General features: G+C 49.8%; 4 protein-coding genes across 4 annotated transcripts; 2 read left to right on the top strand and 2 right to left on the bottom strand.

Annotated features, from left to right (window-relative positions):
- Positions 1-158: 158 nt before the first annotated feature.
- On the top strand, positions 159-2039 carry GUITHDRAFT_132619 (hypothetical protein; the record flags this gene model as incomplete). Its single annotated transcript, XM_005841158.1, has 1 exon — positions 159-2039. One exon carries the CDS (start codon positions 159-161, stop codon positions 2037-2039), a length of 1881 nt encoding a protein of 626 aa, XP_005841215.1.
- A 158-nt stretch (positions 2040-2197) lies between these two features.
- GUITHDRAFT_100480 (hypothetical protein) lies at positions 2198-3885 on the bottom strand (the record flags this gene model as incomplete). Its single annotated transcript, XM_005841157.1, has 9 exons — positions 2198-2437; positions 2487-2552; positions 2598-2670; positions 2723-2777; positions 2822-2888; positions 2932-2981; positions 3040-3153; positions 3421-3510; positions 3555-3885. 9 exons carry the CDS (start codon positions 3883-3885, stop codon positions 2198-2200), a joined length of 1086 nt encoding a protein of 361 aa, XP_005841214.1.
- A 634-nt stretch (positions 3886-4519) lies between these two features.
- GUITHDRAFT_63717 (hypothetical protein) lies at positions 4520-5889 on the top strand (the record flags this gene model as incomplete). Its single annotated transcript, XM_005841156.1, has 4 exons — positions 4520-5118; positions 5283-5406; positions 5527-5618; positions 5790-5889. 4 exons carry the CDS (start codon positions 4520-4522, stop codon positions 5887-5889), a joined length of 915 nt encoding a protein of 304 aa, XP_005841213.1.
- A 69-nt stretch (positions 5890-5958) lies between these two features.
- On the bottom strand, positions 5959-13343 carry GUITHDRAFT_100478 (hypothetical protein; the record flags this gene model as incomplete). Its single annotated transcript, XM_005841155.1, has 13 exons — positions 5959-7404; positions 7452-7586; positions 7631-8414; positions 8460-8753; positions 8802-8907; positions 8959-9235; positions 9286-9492; positions 9539-9643; positions 9688-10177; positions 10224-10414; positions 10469-12696; positions 12744-12912; positions 12960-13343. The coding sequence occupies 13 exons, from the start codon at positions 13341-13343 to the stop codon at positions 5959-5961; spliced, it is 6816 nt and encodes a 2271-aa protein (XP_005841212.1).
- Positions 13344-21775: the final 8432 nt, after the last annotated feature.

The following is a 21775-nucleotide window of genomic DNA, read 5'->3' as shown; positions in this document are numbered from 1 at the left end:
TCTGCCTCCGAGCCTCGGCGGCCGCCCGGTTCACAGTTCACAGTAGAGTGACTACGTTGACACGTTTCCCAAGTTCCAGGCCGGGCCGAGTCCGGTCGGAGTCCGCCGGGCGGTGGCACTGCGGCCGGGCGGCCGGGCACTGCCGGCGGGCCGCATCAATGGCGACAAGCAGGCATCGCCGATACGAGAGGAGGGAAGAAGAGCACCATGGTGTGAAGGACATGTGCTCCTCTGGTGGTTTCCTCTCAGTCATGCCCTGTGCCCTCGTCTTGTTCTTGTCAAGCCTTGCGACTGCCGGCGCGTCCGCTCACTCCCCGCTCGCCATCGCTGATGGCTTGAACCTGCTCGGAGCTGACGGCTTGAGTCTGCTGGGAGGTAACGATCCTGATCTGAAGAAGTTACAAACGGACATGGTCAAGAACGTGTTCAAGCAGTTGGAAACGCGCGAGGACAGCGTAGAAGAGAAGGTGGAAAAGGCATGGAGAGTGATAGCTCGCAGAGGAAACTGTGAGCTAAGTGACCTTTACGACAGTCTCTTCCTTGAGAGCAATCCTGTCACCCGTGTTTATATCGATGCTCATGGTGGAATAGGGCTGCAGGATGCCAGCAAAATTATGTTTGCCAGTCATATCAGCAGAAGAGATGGCGGTGAATTCGTCCTAGTCTGCAATGTCGGGGATTCATCAGAGAAAGGTGCGAAACGCGAGAAGTTAAACAGGATCACTGCGGCTTGCTCGCGGCTGAACTGCCCGCCAGATCGTGTGTGCGACATGGACGACTTCCATGAGGTCTGTGTGAAGTTGTGTGAATCTGCGGTGGAACAGGGGATCGCATACCTCGAATGCACCGACCGAGCGTGCCAGGAGTCTGATGCAGGCAGTCGCTTCCAGCGTTTCGTGAGCGAGAGATCGAGCTGTTGTCAGGCGCTCAGGTTTCGGAGCACCGATGGGGAATGTTCGGACCCCAAGGTGTTGATGAAACAGGGCGGGAGGAGTTGGGGATCGGTAGTCGAGGCGATGCCTCTGCTTGCGCTGTCGGCGATTGACCTGATGATGGGAACTTTTCGTGTTCTCTGCTCAGATCGTGAAGCTTCCTTTGATGTTGTCTATCAGCAACTGATGAGCGTCGTGAGGGGGTTGAATGGTACCCAAGCACAGGAGAACCAAACCAGGGCCGATTGTTCGAGCAAACCAATCTTCTTTCCAGTGCTGCCCTTTGTGTATCGATCCAAATATTCGTCAGCAAGTCTTTCTTTTGACGTCTTCGAACTTTTGGATCGTGGGATGTGCGCTGAGGGTTTCAAGTGTTTCGCATCGCATATGTATCTGAAAGCTGACACGTCACATTCCCAGTTGCTGTTCGACGAGAGCGATTTGTGGAAACCAAACTTTGATTATCTCACAAAGAGGATCCCAAAGCTGAGAGCAATCCGGCAGGAAGCGCATGGGGTTGTGATAGTGAGGAACTATGATGAGGTCATCCCTTACTCCCTTCCGTTGTCTGAACCTGTTCCTCTTACCTCGATGAACGAGACGGGAGGGACGAAGCAGCTCGTGCGACCCCGGATGATGTGGATGAACGAGTTCGACATAGAGTCCATGAAAGAAGAAGATTATGTCTATCTCAAGGACTGGGGTGTTTTTAAAGTTGTTCGGATGGATTACGACGACGAGTCGCAAGTCAGAGCCCTGATGGATTTCTCGTTTGAGGAATACTTAGATCATGAATTGAAAGATTTCTTGTGGGTACGAGGCTGCCCACAAGACTCAGCGAATGGCGACGACCAGCTGGTCGAGTTGGATTTTATTTTTCGGAGAATGCGCAGATCAAGTGCGAGTAAGACGGAGGAGGAGGAGACGCGCATGAGAGGATGGGGTGAAAGTGAGTTCAAGCGTTTGGAGGTGGGGACGTTCGTGTTCATCGAGGGAATGGGTTTGTTCTTTGTATCGTCCAAGTCCAAGCAAATGGACAACTCGATCTCGCAAGAACTGATCGAGTTGGCTTCTGTTCCGTCAGGGAAGGCAATTTCTGTCCGTTGATGAAGAGCAAGACCAAGTTTGAAAATACGGGACAAACGAAGCAGAGAATTCAAAACTTTTTAAAAGACGAGCTCGGATGCAAGAGGTTGAAAGTTCTCGGCAACCTCTGAAGGCTGAAGGAGGGGTCATACATTCAGGTTGCGCATGCACACAGAACATCACACCTTGACGTCGTTGAGAGTCTGAGGGTTCCAGGCTGACTTGTTGTCTTTGCGAATCAACTTTGAGGAAACTCCTTCGAGGAAGTCGCCTCTGTACGCAAGGCGGGTGGCTAGTCTGTACTCCTGCATCAGAACAGACTTGAGGTCTGTGAGCTTCAGCTGTTGGTCAACAGATTGTTGTTGGAAGACAGATTTGAAGTGCGCGAGAGTTGATGCGAGGGAAAACGGACATGCTGCCTACACACGTGAAATCACGGTCGGGAACAAGACAGGTCAGTTGCGGCACCTGCATGCAGGAAAGAGTTTCTCTCAGAAAGGCTGAGGTAGCTTCATCGCCCGATCGATCAATCTCCTGCTTACATCCTTAGCTGTGGTTGACAACGGCAGTACTGCTGACTTGTTCCAATGCAGCGAAGATATCTTGCACGTTGTCGTATTGTTTGTAATCAAACAATTTCTCAATGATTCCACTGCAAGTCCATCAGTCTTAGCCTTGCACAGGAAACAGCCACCAGTCCTTACCTGTGTCTTCCCTTGGAAGCTCTCCCACCCGTCTCTGCGTACTTGTTCAAACACTCTGCAGACCTCGTCATTTCCGTTGTCATGCTCGCTGTTCAGCACCCTCGATTCGAACGTCTTGGTTGCTCGACAAGTCCACGTTCTCAAGGTCTTCGATCAGATCTTGGAGCTGGCACATCCCTCAAACATCGCAAACAGCTTCAACCGCACACCTTCTCGGTGGATACAAAATGTGTTCCCAACCCAAGATCGATCATCGTTCCTGCTTCATGGATCACAAACAGCAACTCTCGCACCCACGCTGATCAAACTTTCCCTACCGCACGAGTCGTCCCTTGCGTGAATTCTCGCCCCCGTCAGCGCAAAATAAAGACCGTGAGCAGGACGGTTCCTCATCAGCCAAGCGAATCCAACATCAGGAAAGAGGCCAATCCCTACGGTCTATCAATTCTCCAAACGTCCTCCCGCTCTCTCCCTCTCTCGCTCCTCCACTTATCTCCCTCCTCATCCCTCTCTCTCTCCCTCCTCATACCCCTCTCTCTCCTTCCTCGTCCCTCTCTCTCCTTCCTCGTCCCTCTCTCTCTCCCTCCTCATACCCCTCTCTCGCCCTCCTCATCCCTCTCTCTCTCCCTCCTCGTCCCTCTCTCTCTCCCTCCTCGTCCCTCTCTCTCTCCCTCCTCATCCCCCTCTCTCTCCCTCACCATTCTCCGGCATGGCCATGATTGTCTTCTCAGTCACGACTCGGTAACGACACGCGCAGCCCAGCCCAATGCCGAAGCCCATCGTCACCCCTACCAACGTCAATCCTACACGGCAGCCGTTGAGGGAGAGGAACCGTTCATGATGGAGACGGTAGGGATCTTCATGCTCGACACCTCGTGGATAAGCTTGTACTCGTTCCCCAGGGCCTCGTGCGCCAGCCTCGTCTCCTCTTCCTCCTGCAGGGCCAGCGCGAGAGCTTTCACGTCTCCGCCAGAGCAAAAGGCTCTGTCAGACGAGCTGCGGAGGACACATGCCTTGATCCGAGACTCTTCGCCCCACTGCTTCAACTTGGCGTGCATGTGCTGCGTCATTGAGCTGTCTGCGGCATTCAACGCTTGAGGGCGATTGAGAACGATCTCAGCCATGCCGTTGTCAAAGATCTGAGCATCGATGGTTGAGGACATGGACAGATGGAGCCTGGATCCTCCTGCTGGTCTGACAGGTCTGACAGGTCTGACAGTAGAGCTATAAAGACCTACAAGTCAAGTGAGTTCAATGCAAAATGTTGCAGCGCATGGACTGGTCAGGTCTACGTTGTCAAGTCTGACCAACTCTTTCTTGTAGTGCATTCCCATCCTCACATCTCTCCCTCTCCCTCCTTCCTTCTCCATCGCTCCTCCCTCCCTCCCTCCCTCCCTCCCTCCCTCCCTCCCTCCCTCCCTCCCTCCCTCTTCAGGTCTCTTCTCTCTCCTCCTCCTGTCCTTCAGTCTCCTGACCTGAACTCGCTATCAGCGCATGCGCCTGCACCATCCAGCACGCTGTCGGAACCATCGACCGAAACCGAGGCGGGCCGTCCTCTTCAGTAAACAGATCCCGGGGGCCGCCATGCTCAAGTGGGTTCTGCTCGCGGCGGCAGCGGGGCATGTCCAGTCGTTCACACCGGCGCATGGCACGTCCTTCATGTCCTTGTCTGCTTCCTCGAAGCTCGGATGCTCCTCGAGGAGCGGCCAGCTCAGAGCCTTCTCTTCCTCTCATGCCCCCTCGGCTCGTCGCCCGAGGTCGAGGCTAGCAGGTTGGAATATGCAGCTGCCACAGGACATGCAGGCAGAGCTGAGAGGAGAAGACTCGGGAGCCTTCGACTTGAGTGCCCAGTCAATCGCTTCGTGGGCCAAGTTCGTTGGAGTCTTCACTGTCGTTATGGGAGCGTTGTGGTTCCTGTGGATTGACCCGCAAACTGGGTTCGGAGATGATTTCATCAGGCTCTTGTCTTCCATCTGCAGTGACAACAGCACAGCAACCATGCTCCTCCTCCTCTCCGTCTTTGGTGTCGCCCACAGCGGTCTCGCGTCGTTGAGGCCGAAAGCTGAGGCGGCCATCAACAGTTTGTTGGAGCAGGAGGGAGTAGGGGAGCGCGTTTGGCGAGTCCTCTTCGGGGTGGTCAGCTTGCCGCTTGCCGTCTCCTGCATCGTGTTCTTCATCAACCATCGATATGATGGCGTACAGCTGTGGGACGTGCGATCCTCAGACGCGGTGCACGCCATGTGCTGGGTAGTGAACTTTGTGAGCTTCTGGTTCCTCTACCCCTCCACCTTCAACCTGCTCGAGATCGCTGCTGTGGACAAGCCCAAGTTTCACATGTGGGAGACAGGAATCATGCGAATCACTAGACACCCGCAGATGGTCGGACAACTGATGTGGTAGCTCCTTGCCCTCCATTCCCTCTCTCCCCTTCTCCCCTCCCCCCCCTCCCCTTCCCTCCTCCCCTCCCTCTCCTCTCCTTTCTCCCCTCCCCTTTCTCCCTTTTCCTCCGCTCCCCTCCCTCCCTCTCTCCCTCATTAGTTTCTGACATCAATTCGTGAAGGTGCATGGCGCACACGCTCTGGATCGGCAACAGCTTCATGCTGGCCACGTCCTTCGGCCTCATGGTCCATCACCTCTTCGGTTGCTGGCACGGCGATCAGCGACTTGCGAACAAGTACGGGGAGGTAAGTCAGCTCCTGCTCCTGCTCCTGCTCCTGCTCCTGCTCCTGCTCCTGCTCCTGCTCCTGCTCCTGCTCCTTCTCCTGCTTCCCGTCCTGTTTCGTCTGTGTTAACATGGCTGGTAGGCCTTCGAGGCTGTAAAATCCAGGACAAGCGTTCTGCCGTTTGCAGCCATAGCCGAGGGAAGGCAAACTCTGCCTGAAGATTACTACAAAGAGTGAGTGGGAGGGAGGGTGAGGAAGGGAGAAGAGTGGGAGGGGAAGGGAGGGAGGGGAGGGAGGGGAGGGAGGGAGGGAGGGAGGGAGGGAGGGAGGGAGGGAGGGGAGGGAGGGAGGGAGGAGAGGGAGGGAGGGAGGGAGGAGAGGGAGGGAGCTTATCCACATGGCAGGTTCCTTCGCGCCCCCTACGTCGCTATCACTGTTGGAACCGTCGCTGCTTACTTCGCACATCCTCTCATGCAGGGATACAGCTACCTGCTCAAGTGGTAGAAGCAAGTTGTTCTTGTTTGTGACTTTATAGATAAACAACATCCAAAGTTCCACTCCACATCTGACGAGCTACTGATACATGAAGCTCTTCGACGCGCTCGAGCTTTCCAGCGTCTCCAGGGATGCGGACAAGACGGAGAAGTTCGCGTACAGTGTTGCCTTACCATCCACCTGCTGCGCAAGTGCGACGGCCTCCATCCAAGCAGGAGACTTGCAGATGAGCATGGTGGAGTTGAGGGGCCGAGCCGCGATGGACGTCTTGTAGGACGACTTGCCGTCCACCCGGCAGAAGTAGACGGTTGAAGGGTCAAAGCCGAACCCACTGACAGTCACCTGAGCACCCCCGAGGAAGCCTGACATGGAGGGGTAGAACTGATTCCAGACTGCCTTGATGTTCAAACTGTCGCCGCCGAGCTTGCCGGTGTACATGACCTGATAGGAGGCTGTCTTGAGCACGACAGAGGTGACGCGAGCTGGGAAATCGCGAGGCCAGGAGGAGAAGGAGCAGGTCACAGCCGTGAGCGAAGCGACTACACAGGAGCTGCTGGAGTGCTGGTTGAGGATGAGGTTGGACTGGTCCTCCCACTCGATGGGGGTGTAGAGCGACGACCAGTAGCCTGAGCTGCTCCTGTACGTCAAGACGCACTCATACACGACGTTGCTGAGCAAGCTGGAAGCTCTGAACGTGAGCTCGAAACTTTGACCTGCCAGCACCTGACCGGGAGAGATGGAGACCCAGGCCTCAATCATCCTCACAGTACGAGAAGCCTCTTGTCCTTGGAAGGCCACCACGCCGGTGACGTCGCCTTGGAGCTCAACGGTGGCTGACTGTGCCGGATAGAAATCGCCGAAGTTGACGATGTCGCATGCGAAGGTGGAGACGGTTGGCGGCACCTTCCAGGCCGAGGAGTATCTGGAGGAGTTGAGGGACAAGATGCAGCGGTACAAGTCTGAGGTGTTGAGACCCGAGGCGGTGAAGATGACTTGACCATTCGCTGCCGCAACCAACGAGCTTGCGACGTCAGTCCAGGAGGAGGAGAAGACAAAAGTATTCTGCCCGCTCAGCCCCTTGTACGCTACCGTCACTCCTCTCTTGGTATCCTCCACCGACATGGTTGTGCGTCCAGCTATATTGTGGCGACCCCAGTCCGGGCTAACGCATCGGATGGTGTTGGGAGATAGAGCGGGGACGACGGGGGAGAAGGCAACGTTTCCTCCTGGGTCACGGAAGGAGCAGCGGTAGCTCGCGTCTACCGCAAAGGAGTCAAATCCATCCCCCTCCACCACTATTTGCGTCCCTCCTCGCGATGGACCGCTGGAGGGATAGAGTAGGGCCCATGACTGCGGGACTGAGATGTACTCCACCTGCCCTCCGACCTTAGGAACGAGGACGGACGCGTGTCTGAGAGTGAAGGCAGCCCTGCCCGTTGCCATGGCGGATCCCAACGTGAGCAACTCACAAGATATCAGCTGGTCCGATAGACAGGCAGCAGGTGAGGACAGGAATGTAGTGGCCTGCAATGTGGTTAGAAGTTCAGTAGGACTCCTGCGCAAACCCTTACCTCTCGTTCCGATGTGAACACACAAGTGTATTCCCCGCCAACTTCAAACCCGCCTCCCGTCACGAGCAGAAGATTCTCAGTGCTGCTGTAAGATGCGCTTGCCCAGGCCTCGACGTATCGGAATGTCATCGACGCCTGCACACAATGTCAACATCTCTTGGCAGTACGTGGGCTCATACCTGACTGCAAGTTTGAAGCGACTGGATTGACGTTGCGAACGATGAAGGTTTTACAAGTTGACCGTCTACGTAAACATCGACGGCTGACGACAACGCCGAACCTTGACTTGGCGGCACATTGCAAGTGATCTGATAGGAATTCTGAAATGTTGCTGAGGACGTGCATCGGCCTGTTAGGCTGCACTGGAAGTAGCAGCTGTAAGACGACAAGGCGCTGAAGCCAGCTCCCAAGACCGTGACAGTCGAACCTCCTTGAGCAAAGCCCTCGGAAGGACTGATGCAGAAGACGCTCTGCCTGATTCGTACTTGAAAGAATGTGAAGGAATACATGCCGTCTTCATCAATGACTGTGATCTTGACCACAACATATCCCTCCCATCCCCGTTCACACAAAATCTTCACATTCCTGTCCTTTCCGAGTCCACCGATGATGATATTCGACGAAGACAGATAGCTCTCATTCAAAGATTTGCCGATCACTTTCAGATACATAGGAGAAGTTTCAAGATCGTTAATTACGAAAGAAATTTCTTCTGAAACTTCCCCAGCACCAACAACCACATTGTTGATGTCTGATATCACGGGGAAACTTGAGCAAGGCAGGGAGAGATTCCTCACTGTCGCAGGCTCACTGGTACCAACATCGTTGAAGCTGCTCAGAGATATCAGATCAATAGTTGGACTGTTGACTTTCTCTATGGTGTATGTTCTGTTGGTACCACTGAGCGTTGCCGAGGAAAGCTTACCCCTTACACGCCATTTCAAATCGTACCCTTCGAGTGGCCTGTCCAAATCATGTCACAAAGGACAAAGTACGCATGCAGCTTACCTTCCACCGAGATCTACCGGAACATCCCAAGCGATCTGAACGCTGTAACAGTTTTGTTGCTCGACCCTGAAAGCGAGTGGTTGCGACGGCGGCGTCGCATAAAGAGTCTTGGCGCTGGCTGGGGGCTTGCTGGGACTTCCGAAGCCAAACTTAGTTACCGTTCGGACGAGAATATTGTCGATCGAAGTCTCGGACGGGAGCCCACGGAACTCGTAGCTTGTCTCTTGGGCGATGGTCCTGCCGATGTGCTCCTTTCCGTTGATGACAAAGGAGATGGAGTAATAGAGGATGGTGCTGCGGCATTCATAAGTGACTCGCGCTCTCACCCGCAACTCGTCTCACCTGCCGCCGTCGTCCAAAGGAGGTTCCCAGGCAATCACAAAGCCAGAAGACTTGAGAGTGCTCAGCTTGACATACACCTTCAACGGCTCTGTCGCCTTGACAAATACTGTCGAACAGTGGAAACTGCATGTCTTTCTGCACTCGTAGCTTGTAAGACCGTTGGCCGTCTGCTCCCTCACCTGTTCCCAAGTACACCGCTGCTCGCAGCAGTCCATGCAATCAAGCGTTTGTGGCCAACAATCGAAGATTGACGGGATGCCGTAGTAGAGCACATCCGCTGCATTGCTCTTCTGCTGCCCCACTGCAATGATGACATTCGCAGACTCGAAAGTACTGGCAGGCACTTTGCACAGGAGCAGTGTGTTTGAGATGTAAACCGTTTGATCGCATTCTTTTCTTCCTTTCTTTGACTCTACCACCACAACAGCATTGTCCTGAAACTTCCATCAGATCCATCAGAACAGAAAAACATGCACATCATTACATGGACTTCTCCAAAGTTTGTCCCGATGAGAGACACGAAAGTCCCTCCCGAGGCCGGCGCGGTGGACGGCTGGAGCTGAAGGATCTCAGGGGCGTCGTACCGCCAAGCGTTGTCGAGGAATGTCGGAACACCGAACACGTGGATCCGGATCTGCACGAAACCTACTCCAGGAGGACTGGTGACGATTATCTGTGTGTTGTAATTCACCTGTGCCACCAACGTCATTGTTGCAGCGATGGAGGTCAGTCCTTACCATTCTCTCGTAGGTTGAGAATCCTATGAGGGTCGCGTTCTTCTGTGCAAACGTGACTCGGATGTTAGATTCCTTATTCCCAAAGGCTGCGCCGGAGATTGTGACCTGAAGGAATTGTCAGGGCGACCACTAGGTTGTGATGAAGTTACATATGATCCGCCGGTCGTCGGGCCATTTGTCGGCGATACTGACAAGATGGTCGGGCCAGTCGAGAACTGCCAATCCAGGTCATACTTGCGACTGAGATATCCTGCGACTCGATCCAAATCTTCTGCAGTCAACATGGTATCGTATAGGAGGACTTCAGCTATGTCAGCATTCGTACATCCTGTAGTCGTGTTCCCTTGTTTCCTGCAGCCGATTGACACTTGGTTGATGATTGGAACTTCACTTAGAATGGTCTTGCCATTGATGATGCTAGAGAAGGGAAAGACTCCTTCGGTGCCATCGAGGTTGTGAACAAGTCTAATTGGACTCAAGCTTGAACCCTTGTACGTCTTCATCTCGAAGCCATCGTGTGCCAAAACAAAGATGGAGTACCGCCGCTCCGCTGTCATGTTTCTGTCCTGTTTTTGCACGAGGTTTGAATCAATCATGATACGCATGACATGTTCGTGTGTGCCATCGACGGGGAGGACACTGCAAAGAGGTGTCAATAGATGTTACGAGAGTCTAATCTACTGACCTGAATGAGAAGAATGAGCTCCCTTGGTCATTTCCAGCAAAAAGCAGATTCATGCCAATTTCATCGAAGGAAGAAATCTTTACAACATAGAAGATGCAAAACTGTCTGTTCACGAGGGCTCCTGGCCCGAAGATGGAATGTAAGGTAGCGGGAAGCTTGATCCCATTCGACCGATTAGCTGATAATCGGACCTGCAACAAATGTCAACACCCGACCAATCAAGTTCGTTTTCGTTGGATACTCACAATAGGCAAGTCGTTGATTTGCCGCTTCAAGATTTCTGGTCCGTTCACTACCACTGCAGGCAACCCTGTGCTCCTGAAATCAGACCAATTGAAGTCTCCCTGATAGTTGAGGTTTGCATCAGATGTTGTGATCAAAGAGTCTGCCCGAAGCCAGAGTGCAAGGAACGCGTGAGAAGCAAGCGGAACATCCCCTTGATCCAGAATGGTTTGATCCAAGTATTCGAACACAATCGAAGGTGTACCAAATTCATCTCCCACTGCCACAGCGACTCCTTGACCGGGCCCGTAGCCTCTCGGAACTGTACAGCTGATGGCAGAGTCACTTGTCCAGATGCTAATCAAGCAAGGATTAAAGTCGACGAAGACCTTGGGCGTGTAATCTGAAACTCCAAAGCTCTGGCCAGTGATATTGACCGTCTCCCCTCCGCCAGGCTGATCAAAGATGGGAGAGATGTAATTGATCGATGGGCGAGCGTATGTGACAGCTTCCGATATTGTACTCAAAGTTCCTACTACAGTCACCTCAACTGAGAGTAAGCCAGACACGCCGGAAGCGCAATGGCCGATGACCGCAGTGTCTGATGTCCACTCTGACAATTCAGCGGAAGTGAAACCAACTCGGGTGTGCACTGAAAGGTCCCTGAGCACTCCAAAGTTGCTTCCGTAGATGCTGATTAGAGACTGTCCCCTACTTCGGAGATTTGTTCCTGATATCAAGAACATGCTGGGGGAATCGTAGGAGAGCGTGTAGCGTCGGTTCGTTTGCGTCAAATTGTTGATTGTCAAAGCGAGAAGCTCCCCAGTAGAGTTGGTAGTCGGAAACAAATACTTGTCTCCACGAGAGAAGGTACACTCAATGGTACTGTCTGAAAGCCAGGTTGTACCTTGACAAATGCTGCCCCCTATTGTCAAAGCTGGTGTCAGATCTAACCAACCGAAATTTTGTCCTGTGACTGTAGTCCGCACTCCCCCTGAGAGTGGGGCATTTGGATGGGTCAAAACAAAGTCTAGAAAGGCATCGTAAGAGAAAACAGCCGAAAGAGTATTCACTCGTATCTCTAGTGAGACAGTGATCGAGGCTTTCGAGGATAAACCTCGACAAGTCAAGGCAAGCAGAGCGGTATCAGAGAGCCACGTAGTTGAAGCGCTCGTTCCGTACGTCAAATACAAATCATCTGAAGAACTTAAAATCCGGGCCGAAGCTGATCGATCTCCCGTTCCGAACGAGGATCCATGCAAGGTCAGTTCCGTAAAACCAATTTTGGGACCATTTGTGGGATGACCGATGCTCAAGAAATGTGACGAATACGTGAAGACTTGCGAGAGAGATTGAGGTTGTATCGATGTTGTTATCACAATCGATTTGCTCATTCCAAAGCCAGTGCTTGTCATACATAGCACACTAGATTCCGAGGTCCATTCTGACATCCTAGTGGAGGTTCCAGAGATCTTAGCCGATAGAGTTGTGAATAAGGAATAGCTGCGAATGGCAATCAAGTAGGGGGATGACGAATTGTACGTGGTATTGAGAGGCAAAATGCTGAGTACATTAGGATTGTCAAAGGTGATGCTGTTGGAGACTGTGCTTGTTCGCCCTCTGTTAGTCAAGGTGATAGACTTGCTGCCCCCCAACCCGCTGCTTGCAGCACAAGTGAGTGAAGAATCAGAAACCCACGTCGTCGCCATGCAAGACGTCCCTCCTACTCTCAGATTTGGACTGCCAGCTAAGACAGGATCATTCCCAAAGTTCTTGCCCAAGGCTGTCAAACTTGTCGTTGAATTGGGGGGAATGTTGCTAGTCTGCGGTTGCGCGAAGTCTAAGACTATGGAATTGTAGCTAAATGCCAAAGATAGCGTCGCTTTCATTCTGTATAAGGTGACCGCGATGTCCCTCATGATGCCATCTCCAAGAGGGATCAAGCAAGTCACGCTGCTTCCAGACAACCATTGCGTTGTGTAACAGTTGGTACCGCCGATCCGCAGGGACAAGGAGGTATCTATCCATCCAAGATTAGATCCCAACACAAGAGAAGTGCTGCCTCCCGCAGAAGGGCCATTGGGATCTATGCTCGCGTAGATTGTAGGCATGTCGTACGTCAAGGTCTGAGAGATGGTAGATACTCTAGAAGCAATGCTCAAAGCAATGGGATAATTCGACAGCAATCCTCGTGGCAACCTACAAACGATGATAGTAGCAGAAAACCATTTGGTCGCCTCCAAGGCGGTTCCTGACAGAAAAGTTCAGAGACAGGAGTTGCAACCTGTTTTGACTTACCCCCATTCATCGATATGACTCTGGTATTTGTGTCAGCTGCTACTCGTGCCTTTGACGAATGATCAAACGCTCCGAAGTCTCTTCCCCTGATTGTCATGCTCTTCCCGCCTGACGTGGGACTGTTCGGAGGCGTTGCAAGGCTGAGTGAGGGAGAATCGAAGCTCATAACCTGCATTGAAATCAATCATCTTCAGATTCCAGGAACACGAGATCTACCTCGGTCAATGTGCCGAATCTTGCAACTGCAACTGTGACCATGTATTCTTCAGTGAAAGAGATTCCATTGGAAACCTTTGCGTAGAGAGCTGTGTTGGAGATCCAGAAAGTCGCTGAGTTGCAGGAGCTTCCTGTCCTGCTTGCCGGGGTCTGGTGGAAATAACCGAAGTTTGTTCCCAAGACAGTTACTGACGATGACACAACAGCACTGGGTTCAAAATTACGAGGTAAAGACACTTGATTGACAGAGGGCCCATCATATGTGAGGAGTTTGGTACGAGTTCCAAGGACACAAGACACACTAGAGACAAGCTTGATTGAAACCTCCAGTCCCTTTGCATTTCTTGCAATCAAAGATGTATCAGCAATCCATTTTGTTGCCATTGTACTGGTTCGGAAACTTCGAAGGCTCGAGCTGAATGAACGTGTTCCCATGTTTCGCCCTAGCACGGAAAGGCTGATTGAACCCGATGCAGGTACATTGCGAGGTCGAGCACTGCTCATATCCGGTGGCAGATATGAAACAAGCCTAGACTGCGTAGAAACCAACATTTCAATCGAGAGGCTGATACCGAGAGATCCAAATGAACCAGCCGGAGTCCGAGTCATGATGTACGTAGAAGAGGACCAGAGTGTCCTTTCACTTCCAGTCTTACCTATCCTTACTTTCTCTGTGCATGAATACGTTCCTAATTGATCTCCCAACACTGCGATTCCACACGTAAGAATCATTGGTGGAGACGAACAAAAGCAACTTACCCGGCAAAGCAAAAGAACCAGTGGCAGGAGTTACGGCTTTTCCGCTTGTGACGAAGAAAGGAACAATGTCACACGAATAAGTCTCTGTTGCTGTCTCGCTTCGAAGAACAAGGCTGATCAAGAATGATCTGGTCGCGAAATTGAACGCTGGAACCTTGAAGGATAGAGAAGTATCTGGCACATTCATGTCAGAAGGAAAAAAATAAAATTTCCGATTGATTGGTTTACCTGACAACCATACTGATCGTTCCGAGCCCGTCGATGACAATCTTGAACTAATGGAATTATCAAAATATCCGATGCCCAAACCCGAGATAGAAACTTGCAAATGATCAATATTTCCAAAATTTGTGACCGAGACATTGAAATGTTGTGAAAGTGAAGTATCAAAGGATAGAACATCTGTAACACTTCCAACGGTTGTATCGCCTGTTATTATCACTGCCAAGCTCTGACTGACTCCAAGAGAGGCCTTGGATTTGATGCTGGTCTTGGACATCCAAGTGGTCCTTTCAGCGCTTGAAGCTCCAATCCTAGAAGAGTAGCTTCGTGAGAAGTATCCAACTTTCATCGTGACATCGACCAACAAGGATCCTGAAGTCAGCAAATTGGTTTGTGGATGAATTTCACTCTCAAGCACGACCGAATCAAAAGTGAATGCTGCAGAAAGAGATCCTATACCACTTCCAACAGTCACACTTGGAATGCCAGATCTCATTGATCCTGACATCACTTTGCCAAAGAGGGTTGTGTCAGAAAACCATATAGTCATCTCAAGAGATGTGCTCGTCATTCTCCCTAGTAAGCTGTAGTCTAGTCCACCATACCCACTACCAGCGATAGTGATTGACGTTGCAGAAGTCGAAGGTAAATTTTTAGGGAGAACAGTGCTGGGCTCAGGGGAGTCGATGGTGAAAGCCTCTGAAATTGTGCCACATTGCTGGCCGACAGTCATCAGGGAAGACCTTGTTGACTGCGTTGCATAGCCTTGGTGCACTCTCACTGAAGAATCCGAGTACCAGAGCGTTGATATTCCAGCTGTGCGACCATCAATACGGCTAGAGACAGAGTAACTTGCGAGTCCGAAAGTTTTTCCTCGCAAATAAATGCCGACGAGGCCGATATCAGGAGAATTGCAAGGAGAAATCAAACTATTCTCTGACTGATACAACGTCAGGCCAACAGGAGCATTGACTAACAGTATTGTTTCTACATTACCAACGATCACAAGATCATTGCGGTAGGGTGATTTGTCGTCTCCAGTGTAATATTTCATAAAAGTGTAATATGCAACCAAACCAGGCGGTGAAAAGACGGTGAAATCGAAGGTTTTGTCCATGGAGTATGCTATGTCTGGCAACGGTCTAATCAAATCCCAGATCCGAAGTTGAGAAATGCCGCCGGAGAAAGCTTCGAGCTCACTTCTGCTTTCGCTCTGATCTTGCCCAATCATCATTACAATGGATTGGTCAAGTACCCCGCCTACTGCAATGCCATAGGCTTCGGATTGTACCACTCCATTTCTTATACAAACTACCCTTCCTCTTGCGCTTTCCCATGTAAATGCAAAGTGATTCCACTGACCAGGAACAAAATCACAGGAGGTTAGGAGCGAAGGCTCATTCTTAATCTGAGAGACTAATCGGTTGTCATCCGTCGCCCGAATGACGACTTCATTCACGAAACCTGTGTAAGAACGACAGCTTAGAACCGTTTGAATTGAACTTCTTGCATTCTTTCTCATCCAAAATTCGATTGTTGTCTCTGTGGTCGGAAAACCTTTGAAGGACCCTAGCTGAGCCCGGTCGTACAAGGAATTTCCAGGGAATTCAAGTGAATAGAAGTCATCACCCTTGGTGACATTGAAAGAAACTAATGACGGCGCGTCTGTGGAGAACATCTCAGTAATACTACCTACGGACTGTAACGAGATAGAGACATGCTGAGAACGTCCAATGGAACCGCTGGCCAGGCACTTGATGGATGTGGATGACACCCAGGCTGAGATCATTGCTGCAGTATCGCCTAACCTAACCGTGAAGGAAAGTTGGAATGACGTGAAACTAGAGCCTGAGACAGACATCGATGCGATGCTCGTGGTATGCGAATTAGAAAGCTGCATGTTTTTGATTGATGGAGCATCGAATGATTGCACTTCACTGATTGATCCCACCTTCCTTGCTGCAGTGATTACTACTTGCCTTGTGAAAGCCTTCCCTCCCTTCTTCTGGCCGACAACACTTGTATCTGAAACCCACCTTGTCCGGATAGATGATGTTTGACCGGTTCTGTGTACCGTGGATTGCGCAAATAAACCATAATTCGCGCCTACGATTTGGAACGTAAGCCCACCTGTACTTGGTCCGTTTGATGTTCGAATAGAACTCACAACTCCACAATCTGCTGAGAGAAGATATGTAGTGGTTCCCACCTTTTGCTTGAGGGTGACGGCAATTCCTCCACTGTGTCCGGAAGATTTTGGTGCTATACATAAAATACTTGTTTCAGCAATCCACATGCTGCGTTCCATCATGGTTGACTGAATTCTTCCACGGACAGTTCCGTCATTAATACCGATATTGGAGCCAGCAAGGGTGATGTAAATGTGTCCAGTGTTTGGTAAATTCGACTTTTTCTTTTCACTGAGTGTGCATAGATTGTAAGAAAAAGCATTAGTTAAAGTCCTGGCAAGAGTAGAGCTGGTGAGTGAAAGCTGTTGTGAACCTCCAAATCCACTTGCATCCCTGCTAAGAATAGACGTGCTTGACAGCCACTTGGTCAATTCGCACTTGGTTCCTCCTAATCTAGCCATCGGAGTCAAATTCAAGATTGAACTTCCAAAGATAGACATTTGCATGGATCCAGTCACCATCACATTTGTGGGTAACGTGATGCTTCCAAGAGCCACGTCAGAAGAAAACGAATTGCTTATACTGCCCGTCAATTGACTTACAGTCACCACGTTGGCAAGAGAATGCAATGCAACATTCATAACAGTCAATGCTGTAATCGAAGAGTCTGAAACCCATTTCGTTCTTTCGCAGCTAGTGCTCGATACCCTAGCGAACGGGCTCGATGATACGACTCCAAACCTTGAGCCACAGATGCTGACAAGTCTCAATTGGACGTTTGAAGGGGTATTGGAGTTCTTGATAACTGAAATATGGACGTTATCAGTTGATATCGTCTCCGTTGATGTGCCGACTTGCTTGCCAATGGAAAGGCTAAGTCTTCGTGTACCAGCTTGCACTGCACCTGACAGGACATTCAAAGAATAGACGGAGATCCATCGTGTTCGTTCAGATGATGTAGATTGGGTCCGTACTCTGGTGGTAGACTCTGCAAGAAAATAATTTCCAAACAGCATGAAAAGGGATGATCCTGTCGATGGAATGTTCCTTGGTAGGATGACCGAAATACTATCACGATCATATGAAAATGTTTCCGTGAAACTTGCAATAAAGCCCTGACCAGCTGTTACGAAAGCAGGCAAAGATGCTTGAGAGCCTTGTGGGTATTGGCACGATATGCTTGTAACTGAATCCCATTCCGAGGCTTGGCATGGAGTCATGCCTATCTTTCCTCTGGAAGTAGACAGCCTGTACGATACCAGGATCTGATGAATAAAGATGCCTTGGGGATATGAGGGTCTGTTGGCTCGAAAGAGCGAGCTGGTAGCAGGAAGGTCGAACGAATGAAAGTGGCTTGAAGTTCCCACATAGCCCATGGCTGATACTTGAAGAGACCTGCTTCTCAAAACAGCTTTTGGTACAGAACATGTAATTTCTGTCTCAGCACTCCACTTAGTGGCTTCACAAGCGGAGTGATAGACCCTTAAAGAGTTTGAATGTGAGCTGAGGGAAAAGCTAGTACCAAAGATTGTAACAGAAGTGGAGCCGCTGCTAACGCTGTTCGAAGGTGCCTCGCTACTCAAAGAGAATAGATTGAATGAGAATACATCCGATTGTGAAGAAGCTTTGAGACCAGCTGTGACGATGAGTTTGAGTGATGTTCCAATCAGAACCGCATTCAAACACTTGATGCTTGTCTCGCTTTGCCATTGCGAACCTTCACATGAGGTTCGAGAAGCTCGAGAATTTTGAGAATTAGAGACCATCGAATATCCCATTCCGATTATGGTAACTGAATATGAACCTGTACTCGCGCCATTTGTCATTGCAGAATTTGACAGGTATGAAAGGTCGGACGAAAACGAACTCGAAATGGTCTGTCCCAAATTTCCAGCAGTAATCACCACAGACATGGAGTGTCTTGTTGTTGTGGAGCTACGACAAGAAATCGAAGTTTGCGAAAGCCATTCAGAGAATTCAGAAGCAGATGAATGGATGCGGACTCCAGCTGAGGAAGGAATCATGAAATTGCCACCAACAATTGTGAAAATACTTGAACCACTTGCGGGATGATTGCTGCGGATCACTGTATGCAGGATCGACAGATCGACTGAAAGACTGTTACTGGAGCTTCCCATGTGGCCAACATTTGCCGTAATTTGCAAACTGCTTGTCTTGCCCAAATTTGAAGAAACTTGGCACAGAATTGAACTATCTCCAATCCAATCTGATGATTCAGAACTGGTGCTACTTACCCGTGGAAACGGTGTGCTCGAGAACAATCCCATTCCTGATCCATGTATTGTGATTGAAATGGATCCCGAATGTGGAATATTCTTGCGCAGAGCATTCGATAGGCTCAACCCATCACTGCTATAGACACTTGTCGAACTCCCTAACAGCCCTGCACTTGTTACGATCGCCAGGCCACTTCCAGTCAGTGATCGGCAACTTCTGCATTGCAGTGCCGAATCTGACAGCCAACTGGTCGCCTCAGCAACTGTTAAACTTATTCCTGTGAGTTGACTGTATCCAAATCCAGAGAACCCAAACCCAACAATTGAAAGGCTTGCAGATCCAGTGGACACAATGTTTCTAGATGAGTATGTACTAATTACGGGAAAGTCAGTCGAAAAAAGTTGCGAAACAGTCCCAGAAGTCAAACCGACAGTGATTCCAACCGTCATCGATCCCTTGTTGGTCGACACACTCTGACACAACATACTTGTGTCCGAGATCCACATTGTCGCTTCGAAGGCTGAAAATCCGATAGAGATTGCCTGACTTATTGATGCCACACCAAATCCGATGCCAAGAAGAGTCAAAGATATGGAACCCGAAGACACCTGGTTGCCAACCGTCTGCCAGCGTATTGCAGGAACATCATTTGACAACGCTTGAGTCAACGAACCTGCTGCTGCATGCGAAGTGACGATCAAAGTCGAAGAATGTTTCAGACTATTCGAAGCCCTGCACGTCAATGACAGTTCGGAGATCCAACTGGTATATTCACATCCAGTGCCTGAAATACGTGTTGTCATAGTAGGGAAATCACGATTCGCCAGGTTGCCATGTAAAGTGACGATGCTAGAGCCTGTAGATGCAAAATTAGCTGCTAACATTTGACTTGTAGATCGTATGCAGTAAGAAAAGCTTGAAGAAAGCGAACCAGTTTGCTGCCCTTGCGTCACAATGATCCTTCCTGTACCTGATACACCAGCTGAAGCCGTGCAACGGACACTTGAGTCAGACTCCCATTCTGTATTTTCACATGATGTGCCGGTGACTCTGGAGAAACCGCTTACTGCAAGAGGCGAAAATCCTGCCCCGAAAACCGATACACTTATTGAGCCGGTCGACATTGAATTAGATGTTTTCAAATTGCTACAAGTCAAATCGCTTGAATACGCAATCGAGCCTGATCCGAGACTTACACCAACGGTCACTTTCACTTTCAAGGATTTGGCATAAACTAGGGAAAGTCTACAGGCGATGGAAGTATCTGAAAGCCAACTTGACGCCTCCGCAGAGGAAGAAACGAGAAGTACAGAACTTAAACTGGAGAGGCCAAAGTCTCTGCCTATTAGAGTCAAGGATACTGAGCCAGAACTTGGAGCATTCATTCTGATTCCTTCTGAAATTTGTGGACTGTCAACCGTCAGAGCATTGGTGACAGTCTCGCCTACCATACCAGCAGAAGTGACGCTCAACCTCATACTTCTTCCCTGTAGAGCTGCTGATCTCACGTAAAGGGATGTGCTTGAAATCCAATCTGAACTTTCGCAACTGGTCATGGCCCCTGCTCTAAAGGCAGGTGAATTGTCCTGCAGGCCTACATTGATTCCTACGATAGTGATCTGCAATGTTCCAGTTCCTGGTAAGTTCTGCCTTGTAGTCGAAATACCAGCTGTTGCATCAGCAGAGATCAAATAAGTGGTAGTGGATACAAGGGATGAAGAGGTAAGAACGATTCTCATGCTGTTGACTTGAAACGCTGAAATTCTTGAAACGATCGTCGTTTCAGAATTCCAGCTTGTCAATTCAGCAACTGTACAGCCTATTGCGAGTGACAGAGAGGTCCACAGGCTGCCGAAAGAAGAACCGAAGATGGTGATTGACGATTCACTAGGGAAAGCAAAATTCCTCCTTTCCATGTCTGACAACAACGGAACATCTGCAGAAGCTGCAAAAGTGATGCTACCCTGTGAAGAAGACGCCGTAAGAATAATCTTTGCGCTGCCTGCTGTTGTTCGTGATGAAAATCCCGCGATTTGTGTATCAGAGATCCATTCGCTCGCTTCCATTGAAGTATAACCTCTCCTCAAAGAAGAACTGGCATCATAAAGCGCAAATCCACCCAGGATTGTGACAGATACAGCACCAGTGGATGGTGCGTTGGCATTTGAATCTTGGTGTAGAGAAAACGAATCATGTGTAAGTATGTCCGTCACAGTTCCAACATTGATTCCCACAGTCAGAGTCAGGCTTTTTGTTCTTCCAACTAAACTTGCAGTCATGCACACAACCGACGTTGCAGAAAGCCAGTCGGACAATTCACAGGATGATCTATGCATCCGGTTGGAGATTGAGTAGTGAGCAAGACCGCTCCCTGTACCGGACACAGTTATATGCGCTGAACCAGTGTTAGGTGAATTTGATCGGGTTGCTGTGCTCAAAAAAGAAACATCAGACGAAAGCATCTCCGAGATCGACTGGGGTTGTACTGACATTGTGATTGCAATGGATCTGCTTCCAGAAATGAATTCATTCATCATTGAACGTACAGATGTTTCTGAGACCCACTCGGTACATTCCAACGCAGTGTGTTGACTTCTCGTACTGATTGTGCTTTGAAAGAGCCCCATACCACTACCAAAAATCACCATGCTCAGCGAGCCCGTACTCGGAGCATTAGCCAGCAGCGCTGATACCACTAAAGTGTCCCAAGATAAGAGTGCTGTTGTTGTCGACACTAACATTGAGTGAGTTATCATTACTGATAATGTAGGGCTTTGCAATACTCCAGCAAGACAATGCAATGCAGTTTCCGAAAGCCAATGCGAACTATCACAAGGTGTGTAGTGAACCTTGGAGGATTGTGAGGATGTTTTCAAGCCAATAGCATTACTGAAGATCTGAATTTCTGTTAAACTTGTCTTAAAATAATTTCTTTCCATGGAATCAGAAATCGAAAGTGCATCTGTTGACAGCGACGATGACACAGTAGAATCGAAACCAGAGATAGTTATAGAAAACTTGAAAGTATTTCCAAGCGTAACGGAACCTAGGCAAACAATCGAGCTGGTGGATCTCCATTCTGACAATTCAGCTGTAGAATGCGAAACCCTTGCCATGACGCTGTTCGAATAGTGACCCATGTTACCTCCTGTTATCGAAATTAGAGTTGACCCTGTTATGGCAAGATTGATCCTTTCCATACAAGACAGAGCAGCATTGTCCAAAGAAATGGTTTCCGTACGGCTAGAGAGCAATTGATGGGACGTTATCACAATGGTTGACGAAGATAGCATGACTGCAATCGAGAGGCACTGTATGGAAGAATCCGATAACCAAGAAGTAGATTCGGATGCAGAAAATGTAAATCTTACTCGGTTTGATACGGAAAAATGGGAGTAATCCGCTCCATGAACAGTCAATGCCACACTCCCTGTACTAGGAGAGTTACTCTCAAAGCTATCACTGACA

Source organism: Guillardia theta (assembly GCF_000315625.1).
Source record: "Guillardia theta CCMP2712 unplaced genomic scaffold GUITHscaffold_4, whole genome shotgun sequence".
In the NCBI taxonomy this organism is placed as follows: domain Eukaryota; class Cryptophyceae; order Pyrenomonadales; family Geminigeraceae; genus Guillardia; species Guillardia theta.
This window is presented reverse-complemented; position numbering and strand designations above follow the sequence as displayed.